The 20,548-nt window shown below is 44.3% G+C and overlaps 1 protein-coding gene across 1 annotated transcript in view; it reads left to right on the top strand.

Moving 5' to 3' along the window:
- The window catches only part of TMEM87B (transmembrane protein 87B), a 317,565-nt gene that overhangs the window by 80,494 nt on the left and 216,523 nt on the right, over window positions 1–20,548 (top strand). The window contains exons 6-7 of the mRNA XM_086927209.1: window positions 4,140–4,199; window positions 11,218–11,253. Of these exons, the coding sequence (XP_086783335.1) occupies window positions 4,140–4,199; window positions 11,218–11,253 (96 nt within the window). The remainder of the gene's footprint in view (window positions 1–4,139; window positions 4,200–11,217; window positions 11,254–20,548) is intronic.

The raw sequence follows: 20,548 nt of genomic DNA, 5'->3' as shown, positions 1-20,548 counted from the left end.
CAATCATCTCCGTCCCTAAATATCAAAACTTTCATTTTTGAATTTCTCAGCAACTACTGAACGGATTTACACCATTTTTTTAGAAATGACGCTTTCTGGACCAAGCACTACCTTTTTGGTATAATTCCTTTCAGCAGACCAGGCTGTAGCCTTGGCTAAAGTTTCTTATGGGGAATTGATTTTCCGACCTCTATTTTTTTAATTTCTCAGGAACTACTGAACGAATTTACACCATTTAACAACAAGCATTGGCATATCCAAATAGGTCTTGCCTTTGAGACCTTATAAGTGTTTAGGCATGCAACAGTTGACGTTGTTGCACCAAGGATATTGTGCTGCATAACTAAATACTTTTAAGGTATAAAAATAGTATAGTCAGTAGCACTCGCAGCACCAGTAAAAGCGGCACAAGCAGTTAGCCAGTGTGAGGCTGAAGGCACCGATTCAAATAGTCCCTTTCCACCTGAACCACCCAATGATAGCAATGGAGATAGTGATGCTAAAGAGAAGAAAAGGATTACACCTCTCAGAATCCAATCTTCTTGGTCGGCAGCCTTTACATATGTAGAGAGGGATCAAAGAGCTCAGGCTTTGTTGGATAAACATGGGATGGAGATAGAGGAAATGCAAGCTTCCAGACTATGGTCTGCCACTCCACGGTCTGCCACTCCACATTTACTCACCTATTTTCCCACTTGTATCCTGTTTTTGATCCACACTCTTGAGCACAAGTCTCTAGCTGGCACTATTTCCAACAATTTTAGATTAAGAACAATCAGTCCACCCCTGCATCTGTATACCAATAGAGTTACAATTGTGTGGACTAATGCAAGGCCTAACACCTTCATTAAAACTGCAATATGTTTCTAGGTTCACGTAAGGTCTTGAGATTCACATTAATAGTAAATAGAGAAAAAGGAAACTTCAAGGGAAAGTAACTTCAAAATGCTTGTCACATTTCTAGATCGATAGCAAGGCAGGTTTATTGTTCTCCACAGATTCATATATTGGAACAAGTCACTCAATTTGGAATCATTTAGACCCTGGGTCTCTGGTCCCAGTGAGAATCAGCAAGGCTTACTGAGGAACCTTCTAAGCCAGATAACTTGGTTATGAGAGTCATTCTTTCACCAGTGTGTGTGCAGTCAAGCTTCTTATGGTCAGCAAGCATCCCAAGACAAGGCGTTTTGGGAGATTTCCAGACATGATCCCTTCTCCAATAAGAGAAGCAACAGAGTCTATATTCTCCAGATTCAGATATACCTCTCGAAAAGCTGACCTGAAAGCTTCTGCCTCTGGTCCAGAGTAATTTGGAGATTGGCTGCAATGCACCAATACTTACTAAAAAGTCCAAAAGGCTGAGCATGGGTGAAGCTCCAAACATAAGCAGTACTTTATTCAAAATATGAATGGGCAGCCAACCAGGAGAGTACACCATATTGTGGGCTTCGCTATAGATCCACTGAGTCCAGGCAGGAATCATCTGGCCAGTACAACTTAGTCCGACATCTGGAAAGCAAGTGCACCTTTATAGAAGACTCCAGTCATGCACATGCAACCCACTGAGCAGACCACGGGCTATTGACCTAAAGTATGGTGCATACTCCAATTGTTATGGTTGCAGTTATCACAGGCTAAATGGATACTTCACATAGTGACTGGCTGACCTTTTGTTTAGAGGTCACAGCAAACAATTTATGGAATTTCGTAAATTTCAAATTGCATTTGACCTGCCAACAAATGGCAGCAATGCCATAACCACAGTGGGAAATAGATAAGCTCCTTGTGATTATGCAGACACTGTGTCGCCCCAAGTTTAGTAAAGTCTGTAACCAGGGACCAAACAAGACTTGGTTTATTGGTTGTCTGGTGTGGTAGAATAAAGGTCAGGGCTGGAAAAATGCATGGAGATCTTGGTGAAAAATATGATTAGATCAGCACAGTAGTTTAGAGAACAGTGAAAAAACGTTTATCTTTGCTATTCTTGTCCAACAGAATCTGGAAAGTTATTTCACAGGATAAGCATAAACATATTTTTTATGTCAATGATTCCCAGAGCTTTTAAATGTTTGTTTACATTGATTAAAAGATTCCAGGTACACATTTCATCTGATGACAGTTTTCCACTCCAACATTGTGGTTATAAATGAAATGCGGGGATGACTAGTGAACTAATGTAGGCTCCCCATTCTACTGTAGAAACCTAAATACAACTTTGGAAGTGTATTTTGTTTATGTATGGACAGATATTACACAAAGAAGTGAAAGAAATGATATGGCAGTAAATACTGAGAAAATCAGGATGAACTGTTGTGTAGTTACTATATTCCCAATAGGCTCTGCGCATTGGAATAATATACACTATAGATTTGACATAGGACTGAGGTCAGTATGTCTCTATCGAGTATACTAAACGTAATTGTGTGTGTGCCAGCTAACTCAGAGGTCACTAGAAACTTTCACGAAGAAACAAGAAGGGATTAGTCTCTGACAACCGCATAAACATGGCAACTTTGTTTCCCCTAAAACCTAAACAATATCTTCAGAGGCGTGGAAACAATAAATAACTAGTTCACTCGGTCAATCGTGCATGTTTCGTTTCCACAGAGTTGCATAGAAATAGAGAGACTGTCGTTTCAATTAAAGGGGTTTATTGAACCGTCTTATTTCTCATGCAAGAGATATGAACTGCTACAATTGTTCGACAGAATGCCAAGTATAATGCGTACAGCGTAAACCGTAATATAAAAAACTGTAATAGCATTGTCTGTTGCTATGACATATAGAAAAATACATACATAAATAACACAGGCTAAATACCTCAACTGGTGCGTCTAAAATACGCCTACCCCAATGTACCTAACTTAGGTCTAGTACCAGGGAAGAAGTAGGTGTTGTCTTTAGCATAGGTTTAGTTTTGCCAAGAATTGCCAAAGGTTTCTCTAGGTTCTAATGAGCTCCATAACTTTAGAATGAGAGAGGTTGGTATCTCTTTCATGTGACTCTATTTCCCAACACCCCGCAAGGGGAGCCAAAAACACTGGAGCTGGATTCAGTGCGTCAGCTGAAGAGTTGGCTTCCTTCGGCACTTGCTGTAGTGAGCTGCGTCGTGCAAGTAGGTAGTCGAACTGCACCGAACCACACCGTGCTTTGTTATAGCAAGTGAACGTATATTTATACCTTGAAGGTGTTTAGGAATGCCAGTATTGACGTAAAAGTCAGGCATATGATCGCCATGATTTAACCCCTAAGGAATAGATGTTCATGCATAATAATGAGTTCTTGGAGAAATCAATATCCAGGCTAGGGAAAGTCCCTTCTACTTAAGAGTCTGGTTTTCCAAGGAATCGTTGTGACGTAGATGAATGGATGGACTATGCCTAAATAAGGACTTGTTTTCTATGCCTAAATAAGGGCAATGTGAATTGTACCTATATAAGGGCATGAATCAGGAAATTCATTCAGAATCTAAAATCGAACACAACACCCACTCCACTTTCTTATGTATGACGTTACTAAATTCTAAACATGTTTAAACATATCTAAAACAAATCTACACATGAAGTGTGAAAACCCATTGAAAATACATAAAAAATGCATTAGAACTGGTTGTACACATAAAAGATGCATAGGTGCTGTACACATTAAAGCAATGTTTCATTTTAAGCATATATTTACATTAGAATGCTAAGAGAATTAATCCTGTTGAGAGCAGCAGGAGCATTCTTTTCTAGAGCCCTATGAGTACTTCAGTACCATAGCTTTCACCAAGGTCTCCAGACTTTTCGTCTTTAGTATTTGGAGCTGCATTTCCCTTAGCAACTGCCTATTTCACTCCCTTATAACAAACACACATACTCTGTTCATCTTTGAGCATGCCTCTAATGTACCCGAGAGAAATGTGTGGGTTCATATGAAGTGTGTTGATAATGAATGGGGCTAGCCACGATGGAGGAACATGCTTGCTCAGTCGTGCCTGCTGAGGTCTTTTCATTGTTTCTGCTCTGTCCAAAAAGTAGTCATATTTCCTGATGGTTGGAAATTGTAGATAGACCAAAGACTGAGTTATACATTTATATTAATCTTTTGATGCTTATAGTGGTTCTAAGTGGATCATATCTTTTGTTTTTTGTCCTTAGAAAGAAGATGATAAAATAGCAGAAAGTGCAAATCCACCACCGAGTCAACATGGGCCTATGGTAATGTACGGCTGCAGGATAACACCTTTTCTCGGCAAGCAAGTTTGACCCATGTAATGTGGTGGTCTCCTGGCTGTTCATCTATGCAAGTTCCTGAATATGCGCAACATAAAAAGCTTTTTATACAGATACTAGCAGCCCGCCCCAGCGTTGCCCGGGGCAGAAGGGGGGTGGGGGCAGCATTTTATGCTTGCATGCAGTCATGGCCCGTCCCACCGCACGCAATGCCGCAAGAACCTTCTGCGCCGATCTACACCCCTTCATTAGCCTGATGTTAGTTGGTGGCTCCAGTATTGAAAGGTGTTCTCTGAAAAATTAAGTATTTAGTGATAATTAATTTGCTATTTCAGTCTCTGATATGTCGCCTAAAAGTTAAGGTTAAAACTCAAATTTTTCCCTGTTAAGTGTATCTGCTGGCTTCGTGTCACCAAGGGCGCAGTGCTCCCACCCTGGGTTTTCTTTGACAAATTATTGATTTCAGATGAGTGGTATTTTAGCCGTATTTTAGCCGGCCTCCTGCCCCCTCGCTGCCCCACAGACTCTGCGGACCATGGCTGTCTCCCCGGTGTATAAATGACCGTAGCTTGCTCCATTTCACGCTCAAATGGAAGCCGACTTGAAGCACACTGCAGCCGCCCGGCTCCCGGCCGCCCCTCCACCCGTCCCTCGGTGCGCACCTGTGGCGCTTGACTTACCTCACCAGTCGCACCTCACCAGCCGCTCCTCCCCGCGCTGCTCCTCTCCGCCGCTCGCCGCTCCTCCCCGCCTGTCCGCAGCTCCTCCTGGCATCATGTTCTCCGCTCTTCCTGTTGCCTCAACGCCGCTCCTCCCCGCGCTCCCGATGTCATGACGCAGACGTCGCAGCCGGCGCTACTTGCAGGGGACTACTTTATTTTTATTTCAAATTTTTTTAAACAACGTATATTTTTTCTTTTTATGTAGCCTATGTCCTTCTGCTCCCCCTGAGGTTTTCTAAGATGTCTTGGGTGTTTAGATTGGTGGTGTAGTTTTCGAGTTTACCCGCCTCAAAGGTTTAAAGTTCTTCCTTTATAATAGTAGTATAGATAACATTATGCGGTGCATGCACAGGTTGTCTCTGATCACTCCATGGATTTGGGTCTGTGAGCTTCTGTTGCGAGTTTATCCTGGGTCTGTAGCAAACTGAACATTTCTTGTCCGAGTATTTATCAATGACTTACCTATGCGCTACCCCGTTGATCTTTTAATCATTCCCTTTAATCATTCACTGAATCAGATTTATTTTCTATTACCATAACTGTTTCCTGCTCATGAGACTTGGTATATAGCCCAAGATTGTTAGCTAGTTGGGAGCATTAGCCTGCACTAGAGTAGCCATGATCTCCATTGCTTTGCTATAATATATTTTACAAGATGGTTAGTGCGCTCCACTATTTTTGGCCAGTACCAGAGCCCCGCGTTCCTTACATTGATTTGCATTAGGATATGTTAAAGAAGTAGCCTAGAAACCGCTTTTCTTCTCTTGTAATCCTCATTTACTTCAGTTTATTAGGAAAAATGACTGCCTCTGGATATAGGACCAAAGCAGACTACATATTTGGAGCATGTGAGCTTGCGTGCTCCCTTCTGCCTTCTTTATCCATTCGTCCCTCTCCAGAGTTTTTTATTCCACATAAGACAATCCGTAGTTATTGGGTGGAAACCTCATTTATAGTTTTTATTTGTACTATGCATGTAAAGGACTAAATGGTGTTTAGGTGCTAGAGTTGTCAAAAGATAATTGTAGGGAAGGGTGCATCAACCCCTTTAGAAAAGGAAATGGATTTTTTCGTTGAAGTGGCAGAACATGCCACAGTCTGTGTCTAAGTACCGAGTACTCGTGTTCTGTTCAGGGAACTGTCAGGAGCAGCAATTCATGAGGTCTTTGCAGGCTATTGTATCAATCCATCAATACAACTTTATTTCGATTGTAAGCCATAAAAGCATAGAAGATAACGTACAGTAAAACAATTTTTAAATATATGCTGTAAAAAAATACAGTTATAGACCCTGGAATGGCCGACGACTCCTTACTATTAGGCAGGCTCCAGCAACAGGCTGGCTTTGTGCAATACATCAAGAAATGAAAAATATCTCCCTGTCTGATGTATTTCCTTAGTTGGGTGGCCAGCTAATCATACATCTGCACTACAAGCTAGACCTAGTTTGTACACAATAAAATGGATTGATCAACCACTAATGGGTAAAATGAATAAATACTCAAAAATAGTTCCTGTATTCTGATTATATATCATCATTTTCAGTAGAGCTGATTCTTTATTTCTCCTACTCTGTTACCTGCACGTGGCAAACGTTTTAGAAGTTGCTAGGAGCACAGCACAGATATTAAAACGATAAACGTTCTCAAGCTTTTTGAAAGGCAAAGGATTTTCTACTTATGCAAACAATGTGTACAGAATTATAGTGAGACAGCAAAAATGCTGAAAGGTATGCAGCATTATCTCTTTAGGGCAGTCAAGGAAAGTAACAGTATATTGGACAAAATGGCTGAATAACTTTAAGATTAGCTAAAATGTGACTGCGAAAATTGCTATTTGGACATAGACACATGATAATTGTGTAGTGTAGTTCAGTTTTTATGTAGTGCAGCATTGGCCAAATGTACAAGATTCTTTTTTTTTTAACACAAACTTTATTAGTTTTTTTCTCTCCATATATTAGAGATACAATGTAGTATAACTTGAAAAGAAAATAGGCATTATCATCTTACAATTCTGCATACAGCACATTGAGACAATCAATGGAAACAGTCAAAGAAAATATATCATGTCATAGCAAACTTTCCATGTGTCATCATACAAGCCATTTGTGTATTTATTAATACTGGACTATGACCCATTAACACCCCCCTCCCTTTCTACAACCCTCCGCCCCCTTCCTTGGCTCTGGCTGCTTAATTCAAAATCTGTCTCGTCCTTCTCCAAGCAAATTTCCTTTTGTTATAATGAGTTGCCGCACTGTCTTGCCCACATCTATTGTTGATTGACTGTATATAAACTCAGTACTACATCTGCTATTGTGTATGTGGAACGTCCGCAAAATCATCAGGGTTGGTATTTTTATGGGCTTCTAGAATTGCGTCCCATTCCATGGAGATTTTTTTTCTTTTTACGTAGACCACGGGCTTCCTTCCTACGCAGAACTGCAATTTCAGCCCCCGCCCACCTGGTCAGTTCGCTGTGCCACATGTGTAATGCAGCAGATTTGGCTGACTTCCAGCGCATGGTGATAGACCGTTTTGCCACTATGAGGGCCAAGTCCAGAAAGCGCAGCTGAACCTTGTGTGTGTGTTTTTTTTCCGTCTAATGATGCCTAACAAGCACTCCAATGCTGTGCCCCCTATAGATAGGTGAGTAGTTTCCTCTGTCATTCACCTGACCCCTCCCCAAAACTCGTCAAGACACGGGCACGCCCATATCATATGGAGTAGGTCTGCTGCCGGCAATTTACACCGGTGGCATTGATGGGCAGTGGCCGGGTATATTCTCTGTAGCCTAAGTGGAGTCAGGTAAGCTCTGTGTAAAATCATACATTGAATAAACTTGAATTTTGCGTTTCAGGGTATCCTCAGCGGATATTCCAAAATATCTGTCCATTCCCTAGCCGTGAAATCCCGTCCCATGTCTATGGCCCATTGTGCTTGAAGAGTATCCAGGGGAAGCTTTGTATGCGTCCGGGTACTAATGTATAACCACTTAATGAGATGACTACCGTGACCCATGTAGTAAATAGACTTGATTAACTCATTCGTTTGGGTTTCTTCCCGATTTGGAGACCACTACTTTTTAATATAGTGCAGTAAAGCTGCATGTGTCATGTATAGCACGTTAGATGCCCCTGTTTCTTGTATAAAGTTATCATGATCCATGAGTGTCCCTCCACCAAAGAGCGCTCCAACAGTTTCCACACCCACATCCAGCCAGGGCCCGAGTGCCGGTTTTGTCAACCTGCCACTCGCCAGTTGTTTCCCCATTAGCGGAATGTTGCCTGCATAAGGACCACAGCCAGAGGTGTACTTAAGGGCTTTCTTCCAACACATTAACACAGTTTGTAGTAGAGGTGGTAGCGCCAGGGGAGGCTTACTGTATGGCAAGAGTAAAGGATGGAGCAATCCCTGCTCACTGTGTCTAGGAGTGTAGCCAATCTCCTGTAGATTGCATCCTGCGGCCCAGTAGGACAGCCACTGTAACTGGCATGCATAATAGTAAGCTCTAAAATCTGGTGCCCCAGGCCACCCCCCCTGTATCAATTTGGAGTTTCTTAAGACTTCTTCTACGTCGACCCGTACCCCAGATGATATCTAGCAGAATAGTATCCAGCACGCTAAAAATGGTCGGAGGTACCAGCAATGGCAGGCTCGTAAAATAATATAAAAGATGAGGGAGCACTACCATTTTGGATAATGTCACACGGCCAATAGCCGATGAAGGAAGCGTGGTCCAGAAAGCCACCTGAGAGCCTATACCCCGAATGGCCTTACTGAGATTACCCTCCAACATGTCCACTTGCAAACGGTAGATGTTAGTGCCCAAATATTTAAAGGTATGTGGGGCCATTGGTAGTGTGAGCCTCCCAAAATTAATACTGCCCGGATGCGGTTGGTCTTGGAAAAAGAAAGCGTTTGATTTGGCTTCGTTAATTGCTAAAAATGTACATTATTCTTGATGACTTGTGTACATATTTTCTCTTTTCTTGAAGATGAAGGTTCATAGTTCTTTACAAGTTCAGCCAAGATGCTTTTCACCCTTTTTTCAGGTTTGCCTTCTCAAGGCTAAAATGTTTACACTTCGAACCATATTTGCACTGTTTAGTGAAATCAAGCGATTGAAAACGTACTGACCACACAAAAGTGAAGAAAGGCAAACTGTAAAAATGATTTGTGAATGAAATAGTAAATAATAGTAAGATGAAATGATCTACTGTGTGAGCTCTCGGTGTTTCAATAAAACAACACACTTTCCTGATTACAGAATATTGTTTTTTTAGTGAGTGTTGCATTTATGAAACAGAACAACCCCTTACAGGTATATGGTGTCAATAGCCATCACAAGTAAAATAACAGAACTACTGATTTAAAAACGTTATATACTGTAGCCCTATTTGAATATATAGATTGATAATGACCATCTTCGTCAATCCAAAATAACAGAACTGTTTCTTTATGCCTACCGTTATGTTTAAATGACTTATCTTCAAGTATGCATTTTATTCCCATCCGAAGAATAACGTTTTAGTTAGGCCTTCTGTGATTCCGATTTAAGCCCTGCCCAGTACATACACCTATCTTTTCAGCGCGTGCATCAGTTGCCATACTGGAATTGAAATATGTGATCTTTTTATTACATCCAGATGTCTGCAATAGCTTAGAACCCACTGCCGAAGGCAGATCATAAAATATGCATACAATAATAAGGAGTCATTCAATATAAGACAGATATGTTCAAAGGACTAAAAATTATAAAATATTTTACAATATGTAACATGACAGTGTATACATTTTGATTCCAAGGACATCAAAGTTAATAAAGACAACAAGATGAAATAAAAGTAAGATGCCAGGGACAAACCTACACTTTACAATACAAGACCCACAACACTTTATAAAATGGAAAATAAGAACAATTTCATCAAAACATGCTCCTTCTTTTGGCTAGAGCACACTTCAAGAAGCTAGCAACTGTATGGCATACACAGTGCTCATTGAGTTGCAGCAGGTAAAATAGAGCGGCTTTACTCTTAGAAAATGTATGTCTACGTAATAGGGGTGATACAAATGTCTTTGTGTACAGCAAGTAAAATTGACAAAAGCAGACAAAATGTAAAATGGTTTGGACAGATACAAAATGGAATTCGAAGAATACTGGCCAAGGGAAAAACACACTAGCCAACGGAGGGAGCCTAACCTAAACATTGCCAGCAGTGTTCTCTCATACACATTAATCACATATAATGAGTATGGGGCAGTAGTTGGCACCATTTGAATGATACAATGATCTCGGACTGCTGGTTTAGCCAATTCCGTTAGTTCCCTAGTAGCTTTATTTATGCTTTAAAAAACAGTCCTGGACCCAGTTTCTGTGTTTCTTCACAATTGTCTCAGGGTGCTCAAACAGGTGGGCACATCCCAGCACCGAGAAACTCCCTTTGATATACTTTAACAACAGGATGGCCGAACCATGCTCACAACATAAACAATCTCTAATGACTGCCTGGTTAAGTTCGGCTTCTTTCTTCTACCAAATAGAGCACCAAAGAGCAAAGGGTGTGGCAATAATAGTGTTTTGAACATATCCCAAGCCTAACTCCAAATGCAATGAAAAATGCGGGGTAGAGGGAGGGACCCCTAGTAACCGGCGATAGAATCTATTCTCTTCAGTCTGCATGTACTTATCAAATTTGGATTACCCGGACCTTGCCACATCTGCAGCCTAATAGGTCCTAAGTATCAGTGGACAACTGACAGGAATTGGATTGGTGTAAAATGGTGATGCGACATGGGTGAATACCAGACATAGGAAGGGATCAGATGACTGATTAGTAGGCTGAAGATCTTGGCTCAATCCATTGCACCTAGTATACAATAAGAAGATGTACCTTCAAGATTTACCACACAGTGAAAACATTGGGAATTAAGCACTCAATTTTGGGAGAAATCTTCTACATTCTTAGTTTTACTGGACATATGCTTTTATGAATAAGCAATTTCTTACCATAAATCTTTTAATCAGTTTTAGTACGCAGTACAGATATGTGATAGTTCTTTTGATTGGTGTGCTTCACTTGCATGTGTCCCGTGCAGTTGAAAATTACATCCTTGCTTCCTACTGCTTACATTTTCTTCTACCTTTCTTTTGGAGAAAATATCAGGCTCCGATATAGCCTTTAGAATAGTATGGAACTGTTACTGTCTTTATTTTGTATATCCTAAAATATAATGACTAATTAATTTGCAGTGACTCATAACCATTTTGCTTTTCAGGACGTCCATTTTGTCTGGAGGAGGAGTTCTGACAAGGTAAGAGATGCATATGGTGGTAACCTGTGTGCAACATACTTAATCCTGATACATTTGCTTGTTTTCATAATGACCTCATTACCTGCTCACTCCTGGGGGAACATACCATTATTTTCTTCCTTTCTGTATATTTTGTGCTCTTAAATTGTAGTTAATAAATTCCTTGTCCTTGTTAAAAAGGCAGTGGGGGTATACTTCCTTGATGTTTGACCTATTTTGTCTGGTGAATTTGTTTTTGTCATGCCCTTTCTTCACTGTATATTCAGAACATTGTCAAATGTCAGTGTAGAATAAGTAAAACGCATGGTTTGAGAGTCCTTTTTAAAAAATGTATTTTTATTAGGTGGTTGATTAACAATAAAATAACACATTTATCACAAGGAGTGGCACAAAACAAGTAATATTTTTTTCCTCCAAACTAAAATAACAAGTTAGCTTGGTATCAAAAGACAACAGTCTTGAAAACCTCTAACATCTCATTTTTAAAAAGCCTTGCCCCATAGCAAATAAAGTGTGAAAAGTAGCACCCTCGATAGTTCAAGAATAACACTTTTTAAAAAAGCACAGCACATAGCTTGACATTAGAGTGCATAATTCCCAGTAAACTGTGTAGTCTACTTGGTCATACATATTTAAAGTGCAAAGTGAACAAGTCCTATATAGGCACAATTATATTAATGGCACAATTCCAATGTGATCAAATAAGCAGGGAAATCTTTAACCGCATAATCAATATATAACCACTAAAGTGCATGTAACAATCAGATCTGGTGCAATAGGTATTGTGCAAAAATGCATTTAAAGGGCATTACAAAAATAGAAAGGACTCAAAACTTTGGGATATATGACGATACACTGCATTCCGGTTCAACGCATGCCTTTACCATGCATGAGTTACAATACAAATGTCAATACCTGCATAGCCTTTACCAACCATGGTTTCACAATGAACATGCCTTTACCACACATGCCTTTACAATGAATTTCGTTGTAAAAGCTTGAATGTTAAACACACACTACGCCTAGGTCTCTTGAATTGTAGATCCCTCCCCAGGCATTCGCTCGAGGTTAATCTCCTCATTTTGGAACACGAGTTAGACATCCTGTTTCTAACAGAAACATGGCTTATGCAGGGCTCAGAAGCAGATATGGTTAACGCCCTTCCTCCTGGCTTTCTTATCCTTTCCCAGGATCGACCGGTGGGTCGAGGAGGAGGCGTCGCCATTCTGTATAAAAACTCACTGACCTGCAGAACCCAGAAAGGCGAGGTGGAAGACTGTGAGAGCTGTTAGTTCTCCTTCCAAATCTCGCCTACTGTTGCAATGTCAGGGCTGTTAGTTTATCGCCCCCCAGGAAATGTCGGAAATTTTACCAGTTCTCTTATGGAAACGGTAATGGTTTGTGCTGCCTCTGCCACAAATTTCATTACCCTGGGAGACCTCAATCTCCATTTTGATGACCAGGAAGACCGGTTGGCGACTGCCCTCCTATATGACCTGAAAATGTATGGGGTTGACCTCATAAATTTGGAGCCTACCCACAACAAAGGCCATTTGTTAGATCCCATCTTTGCAAATATTTCCATCATGAAAGCAGCCCCCCCTGTCCCCCTGCCATGGACGGATCACTTCCTGATCCCTTTTACCTGGGAAACTAAATCTGAGAGCACCCCCCTCCTAGTGTTGGTGCACCAGATAGACCTTGGGCCAGGCTATCAGTAGAAAATTTCTCTCGTAGCCTGGAAGCCTCACGCCCACTACTTCCACAGGACCCTGTCTTAGCTGAAGCAGACCTCTGTAGGTGGATGTCGAACACTCTAGACGCCGCCCTCCCTATGAGATCTACAGGAATAAAAGAGAAAAGATTACACACCGCCCCTTGGTACACACCTGAGCTGAGGGTTATGCGGAGGGCATGCAAAAAATTAGAGCGTTGCTGGAGAAAAAACTGGGAAGTAGCCAGTAAGATGGAATACCGAACGGCAATGAGGAGCTATAAGCTCTCCACCCGGAGAGCTAAAACTCAGTTTTTTGAGGAGAAAATTAGCAATGCCTCCAACTCCTCAAGAGAAACTTTCTTGGTGGTCAAAGAACTTTTGAGGGTTCCTACACCTTCTGCTCCTACGGAGAATCTGGAAGTCAAATGCAATAATTTGGCAGAGTACTTCCATACAAAAATTTAAAAAATTCTTATCTCCTTTCCCCAGCCCAAGATGGGACCGGAGCCGTTGGAGGATGAGGATCATCCTCAGACGATCTTGGAATCCTTTGGGCCAGTCACTAAGGATGAAGCTCTTAAAGCCCTATGCTCCATTAAGAGTGGCTCCCCCCCGGGATGTTGCCCCCATGAGGATTCTTAAACAGGTTGCCCCTTCCATTGTGGAGCCCATCACCGAAGTCATCAACGCCTCATTAGGCTCGGACATTGTCCCACCCAATTGGAAGAGTGCAATAGTGAAAGCCCTCCTAAAAAAAACCACCCTAGATCCCCTAGATATGGCAAATTACAGGCCCATTTCGCTCCTTCCAGGACTTAGTAAAATCACGGAAAAATTGGTAAATTCTAAGTTATCTAATTTCCTTGAGTCCAATGGTGTGCTAAGAAGCTCCCAAACAGGCTTCCGCCCGGGCCAAGGCACTGCCACCGCCCTGCTCGCAGTCACGGAGGAGGCACGCTGCATTTTGGATTCGGGAGGATCAGTGGCAGTGATCCTCCTGGACCTTAGTGCAGCGTTTGACACTGTTAACCATCGAGTGTTACTCCAGCGACTGTCAGACGCGGGAGTGAGGGGGACAGCGCTGAACTGGCTCAGGCCATTCCTCAGCGAAAGATCTTTCCAGGTTTGGGAAGGGGGCACACGATCGGCATCCACCCACCTCCATTGTGGTGTGCCTAGGGCTCCTCCCTGAGTCCTACACTATTTAACGTGTACATGGCCCCCTTGGAGGATGTGGTGGCTCCATTTAACATCAAGATCGTGAGCTACGCCGATGACACCCAACTGGTGTTCGCCCTTTCCCAATCCACGGACAACTCCCAGACACTTCATGCCTGCCTTTCAAAAGTCCATTCTTGGATGGGGGACTCAGCACTAAAACTGAATGGGTCCAAAACGGAGATAATGCTGATGGGACCTAAAACTCCCTCTCTCCCCTGCTCGGCCTGGCCCAGCTGCCTTGGACCCCCCCCTGAACCAAAGGCTGAGATCAAGATCCTGGGCATGTGGTTGGAACGAGATCTTTCTTTCAGAACCCAGGCCTCTAAACTAGCGGGTGTCTGTTTTGGTCTCCTCCGATCGGTACGCAAGGTACTACCTTTGATCCCTTTTCTATCTCTGAAGCTCTTAATCCAGGGTCTGATCATGTCTAGGTTAGACTTCAGCAATGCGATCTACCTCGGTGCCCCTGAGATCACTCTGAACAGACTCCAACAAGTTCAGAATGCGGCAGCACGAATGCTATACAACATCCCCATGTCTTGTTCTGCTAAACCAGCACTGAGGGTGCTACACTGGCTGCCAATACGGGAAAGGGTGAAATTTAAATCCCTGTGCCTCGCGCACAAAATCTTGCAAGGCAAAGGCCCTCCCGTCCTTCAAAAGATGGTGATCCTGTATAAAGCCAGTAGAACTTTACGTTCAGATCAGCAACATCTGAATGTTGTCCCTAGGGTAAACAAGCATTTGCAATGCAATAGGTCTCTCATTAGGAAAGTGTGAGCTATTGGTATTGTAAATGACAATTTTTTTAAATATGAATGAATGAATGAAGCGGTTCTTATAATGCGCAAACTTAGCCCAATGGGCGTCAAGGCGCCTAAGTCAAATGCAGAAGCTAGCACCCTCCTAAGTACTATTCTATCATAAGTAGGCCCTCTTGAAGAAGTAGGTTTTGAGAGCTTTTTTAAACGATTCGGTGGAAGGGAGAGTTTTTATTTCAAGGGGGAGAGAGTTCCAAAGCTGAGGAGCCACCACGGAGAAAGCTCTGGCTCCCCATCTAGCAAGTCTGACACGGGGAACAACCAATTGACAAAGTCCCGCAGAGCGAAGGTTTCTTGTGGGGACGTAGCGCAGTAGAAGAGAACCAATGGCACTGGAGGAGCCATCCTTCAGTGCTCTGTGGGTCAAGCAGAGGGTTTTGAAGGCGATTCTGTGCTGCACCGGAAGCCAATGGAGCTCCTTCCTGGCTAAGGTAGCAGAGGAGGCTTTCGGAAGATCTAAGACAAAGCGAGCTGCAGCATTCTGCAAAATCTGCAAGCGATGTATCAGGCTTTTATTGGCTTCCGTGTACAGGGAGTTGCAGTAGTCTAGCCTCGAGCCTACCAGGGCGACTGCAACCTGTTTGCGCGCCTGGGAGGAGAGGTATCCACGGATTTTGAGTGTCCTGATCACACCCGAACAGGTGGCCACGGTCCTGTTGACTTGCAGGGACATAGAAAGCGAGGTGTCAAATAGTACACCAAGATTTCTGGCAGATTGGGAGGGAGTGGGGCAGATGCCAAGAGAGGAGAGCCACCACTCATTCGACCACAGATCTTGGTCCTTCCCAAAGATCAGCACCTCAGTTTTTTCGCCGTTCAGTTTGAGGGAATTTATGGTCATCCAGTTTGCCACAAACTGCATGCAGACCCTGAAACTGGCGGCAGATGTACTAACAGAGGTGTGAGCTAGTGATACCATGATCTGGGTATCATCTGCGTAGGATACCACCTCCATCCCCTGAGATTTAACTAGTCTTGCCAGGGGGGCCACATAGATGTTAAACAGGGTCGGACTTAAGGCCGACCTTTGTGGCACCCCGCACTGCAATGACTTAGCAGGGGAGAGGTGGTTCCCAAGCATCACTCTCTGCTCCCTTTCAGTAAGAAAGGAATTTAGGAGGCTCAGAGCCGGTCCCATCACTCCAGCTTCCCTCAGCCGAGAAGTAAGAATGGCGGGGGACAGGGTGTCGAACGCGGCCGTGAGGTCTAACAACACCAGAACCGTGGTTTGTCCACTTTGCGTCGGATATTATCGACGACACAGGTGAGAGCGGACTCTGTGCTGTGGTGTTTTCTGAAACCATGTTGGGTGTTATCCAGGTATTCAGAGGAGTCGAGGAAGGAGGACAGATGGAAATTAAGATGCACCTCAAGCATCTTCGCGGGAGCAGGAAGGAGGGAAATAGGTCTGAAGTTTTTAAGCATGGCTGGATCCAGGGACGGTTTTTTAAAAGGAGGTTTAACAATAGCCTTTTTCCATATCGGAGGGAAGGATCCTTGAGTATGTGTTGGCTTTGAAAATATATAAATTAATAGCATTGTTATTCACAAAGCCAATAGCTTACAATGTCCTAATGTGAGTCCTATTGGCTTTGGCAATGCTTGTTGGTAGCAAGCAAGGGCAGTGCTGTTGTGGTGCTTAGTGATGCTGAGTGATGATGTGGTTGGGCTGAGTGCTGTGGTGGTGTATTAGAGTGATGTGGTGGTGTTCCTGAGTGATGTGGTGGTGTCCTTGAGTGATGTGGTGGTGTCCTTGAGTGATGTGGTGGTGTCCTTGAGTGATGTGGTGGTGTCCCTGAGTAATGTGGTGGTGTCCCTGAGTAATGTGGTGGTGTACCTGAGTGATGTGGTGGTGTCCCTGAGTGATGTGGTGGTGCCCCTCAGTGGTGCATCTGAGTGATGTGGTGGTCCGAGCCAACCCCTGGAAATGTTTGCCATGTAAATCATACAACAAACATCAAGTAAAATATGATAACTTTTCATCAAATTTAAAAAATGTGTATTTCATTATCATGTGGCGCTTTGACATTTGTAGATCATATTATAACACTGCAGCGAGAACTACTTATCAGAAGTGAAGGTTTATAAACATGAACCTAGAGCCATTCCTGCCCCCGCCCAAATATGGCAATATGGCGACACGACAATTAGTGAACTGAGAGGCAAGACAGTTGTCATGTTAACACTGTACCCTAGATTATAATAGACCAACATTGTAGTGTATTCATTCAAACACAATATCTTTATGTACAGCTGATATGCCGAACTCTGATATTTGAAGATGCTTTTTTGTGCCATAAAGAAGAAAAAGTATGCTAGGTGAAATAAAATCTTTCTCACATAGTTTGCTTAAGGGGGGAGCAGCCAGGTCATCTCGTTTCAGCACAAATGGGCCCCTAAATTTGTATCTAATTTTCTCTCATTAATGCCTCAAATGTTAATGCTGTGTTTTTACTTCTTTGCCCATCACAGGGGGGAGAGAGGGTGTCAGTCAGAAGCCACATAAAAGCGCGGCTCGCTATGGGCCCGTAATGAGCCAAAGCAAGGCTTCCGGCTCGAGCCTGGCTCGAGCTTTCAGTGCTCGCCGAACTCTAGAAAGTAGGGTCTGCATGCCTTGCTCTGTAGCGCTCTTCCCGCTGTCCTAACAGTGGCAGACTTACCCAAAACTGCTAAATACATACATCGTTCATTCTTAAAACACCACGTGCTGAGCACCCAGTACCTCACGTCACACACTATACCTTCACTCTGACGCAGGATCACGGCTGCTTTCACACGCGCCTCCCGCACGGCCTGAAAGGAAAGCAGAAAAGATGAGCGCTTCAGACTTTTCCAAACAGCTGCATTACGTGTAAAGGACTCAGAAGGTAATTTCCTTTGCAAGTGAAAGACTAACGGACCCGCTCGTGCATTTGGCCAGTCAATATCTTTTAGCAATGGGGATGTTAGAAGATTAGAAGCCCGGTCATCGCCCCTGATTGGCTGCTAGAGTAACCTTAAATATGCCTGGTTTCTAGCTTCAACCTCCTTTTCGGGTGCACAGCCCTGCGTGTCACTGCCTCGACCCCCAACCGCGTGTCAGCCGTTCAAAGGCATTGGCTTGACTCGGAATATCCTCCTGTACGCGTAGTCCAGCCCCTCACAAAACAAACAACGCAATAAATATAATGCTAGTAGTCTGATACAGCATCATCACATAAAATAAAGTACAGCATCCCTTCTTCGCTAGACACAGATCCGCACCGGACAGGGCTGCGCACTCACCTGCTGAAGGTCCATTTCCGGCTCCTCGGACCCTCTGAAGTGAGATCGGCTCCTCCGGCTCTTATGTGGGTCAGGGCTTGCTGGCGCCGGAGCAGGGTTACCCTTAATATTATAATAATATCACCCCTGCTACCAACGCAGAGGCCGGACGGGCTGTTCCACCTCCTGGAAAGGCGAGAACTCCAGACTAAGTAGTCATGTTTTTATTTATTTATTTGTGTGATTTATACTGTGCACGCGCCAACTTAACCTATCTATAGGAAGACTAATTAGTTAACATTAAGGGGGCTAGTCATTAATTCTAGCGAATACATATTTGTCACAGAAAGAAAATGTGTCCATACTTCCCAAAGCAAACAAAGCAAACAAAAAAAGCAATCGCAAAAGGGGAGGGAGCTCACCCCTCGTGTGCCTTTAATTCACCACCGCAGCCCAGGAGTTTCTTCAAGTTCCCGCCGGGCCGCCGCGCTGCCTGCGTCGGACTGCCTGCGTCGGACCGGAAGCGGTTGGGCAGCCGGCCAATCGCAGCGCAGCCCCAACCGGAAGTCCCGCCCCCATCGCGGCGCGAGAGGGAAGCCACTGTCCGAGGAGCCCCGAGGGCTCCTGATCGAGTCCCGGTCCCGAGATGGGGACCAGGTGAAGAGCGGCCGGGCGCATGGGGAAGGCGGGGCTCTCATGTGGTGAGAGAGCCCCGCAAAGCGCTACCGCCGCCCGAGAGGCAGAACCGCCGCCGAGCACCGCCAGAACAGGTGAGTGTGTTGAGGGAGAGGAGGGGTGAGTGGGGGTGGGGTGTACGCGCGTGTGTCTGTTGTAGTGTGTCTGTGCGTGCGTGCGTCTGTCTGCGCGTGTGTCTGTTTAAGGGGGGGTGTGTGTGTGTATGCAGTGTGTGTATGTGCGCATGCGTGCGTGAGCCTTTCTGTAAGGGGGGGTGCGTGTGTGTATGCAGTGTGTGTATGTGCGCATGCGTGCGGGAGCCTTTCTTTGCATGGGAATATGAGGCACGGCGACGTGCGCGCTCATGAGCTACAATCTCCGGCAGGAGAAGCTCGTGACAGTCTGCTGTCCACATTCCCCCAAAAGTGATTGCATAAGTTGTCTCGCCCTAGACGCAAAAGCTTCGCTTTTGCTTAGTCTACGCGAGACCTAAAAAGGCCCGATCAGGAGGAAGGAGATTCTCCGTCAATGTTGCCACCCTTTGGAATGCTCTTCCTCTATGCCTTCGCGCAGAACCTTGTCTTCTGCGTTTTCGAAAACAATTGAAAACGTTTCTCTTTTGTTGATCTTCTCTGCCTCTGCTACTTCTGTTACACTCTGTTGGCAAAGCGCTGGGATGCTCTAGGGTAACCGTGCGCTGTACAAAACCGATTTAATAATAATAATAAAGGCATATGCATGGTAAAGGTTTTCCCCTGGCTCGTCCTCTGCCCTGAGCCATAAAATTGGTCCCTGGCGCCCCCAGCCTCTCCACCACAACCAGGACGTTCTTCTGAGGCTCGCTCCGCATTGTAAAGAGGAAGCGGAAGAGTCTCTCCGTTTCCTTTAAGACAGCTGATAGATTTCACCACCCTTACCACGCATATGCTCTTACCACCAGTACCACACATATACCTTTACCATTCATACCTTTAAAACAAAATGAGTGTTAAAGGTACTTTGTTAGCTTTGTTTTTCACCCTCCCAGAGGTCCTATTTACCTTCAATATGAACAGGGCATCCCCGCGCAGCCAATTTCAGCGCTGCTGCGGGCTACAAAAAGGTACTTTGTTAGCTTTGTTTTTCACCCTCCCAGAGGTCCTATTTACCTTCAATATGAACAGGGCATCCCCGCGCAGCCAATTTCAGCGCTGCTGCGGGCTACAAACTTGCCGCCATTCCCTCAGCCCACAGGCGACGCCCACTGCATCAGGCCACGCCCCCCGCCGATGATACTTAACGCGCTGACTACTAGCGCTATCATTCAGTGAACACCAGAAACTCCTGAGGCACAGCCGAGAGCACGCTCGCACTTACTCGTTTTTTTAAATCTTTTAAAAATTGTGATACAGCTTTGTTATTCACCCTCCCAGAGCTCCTATTTACCTTCAATACGAGCAGGGCATCCCCGCGCAGCCGATTTCAGCGCTGCTGCGGGCTACAAACTTGCAGCCATTCCCTCAGCCCACAGGCGACGCCCACTGCATCAGGCCACACCCCCGCCTCCCCTTCCAATATATGAATGTGCACTTCCCGGCCGCGCAGCGGACGAGCGCAGCGGGCGCGCTGTCAGCGAGCC

This window comes from Lissotriton vulgaris, chromosome 6, assembly GCF_964263255.1.
Source record: "Lissotriton vulgaris chromosome 6, aLisVul1.2, whole genome shotgun sequence".
Lineage (NCBI taxonomy): Eukaryota > Metazoa > Chordata > Amphibia > Caudata > Salamandridae > Lissotriton > Lissotriton vulgaris.
This window is presented reverse-complemented; position numbering and strand designations above follow the sequence as displayed.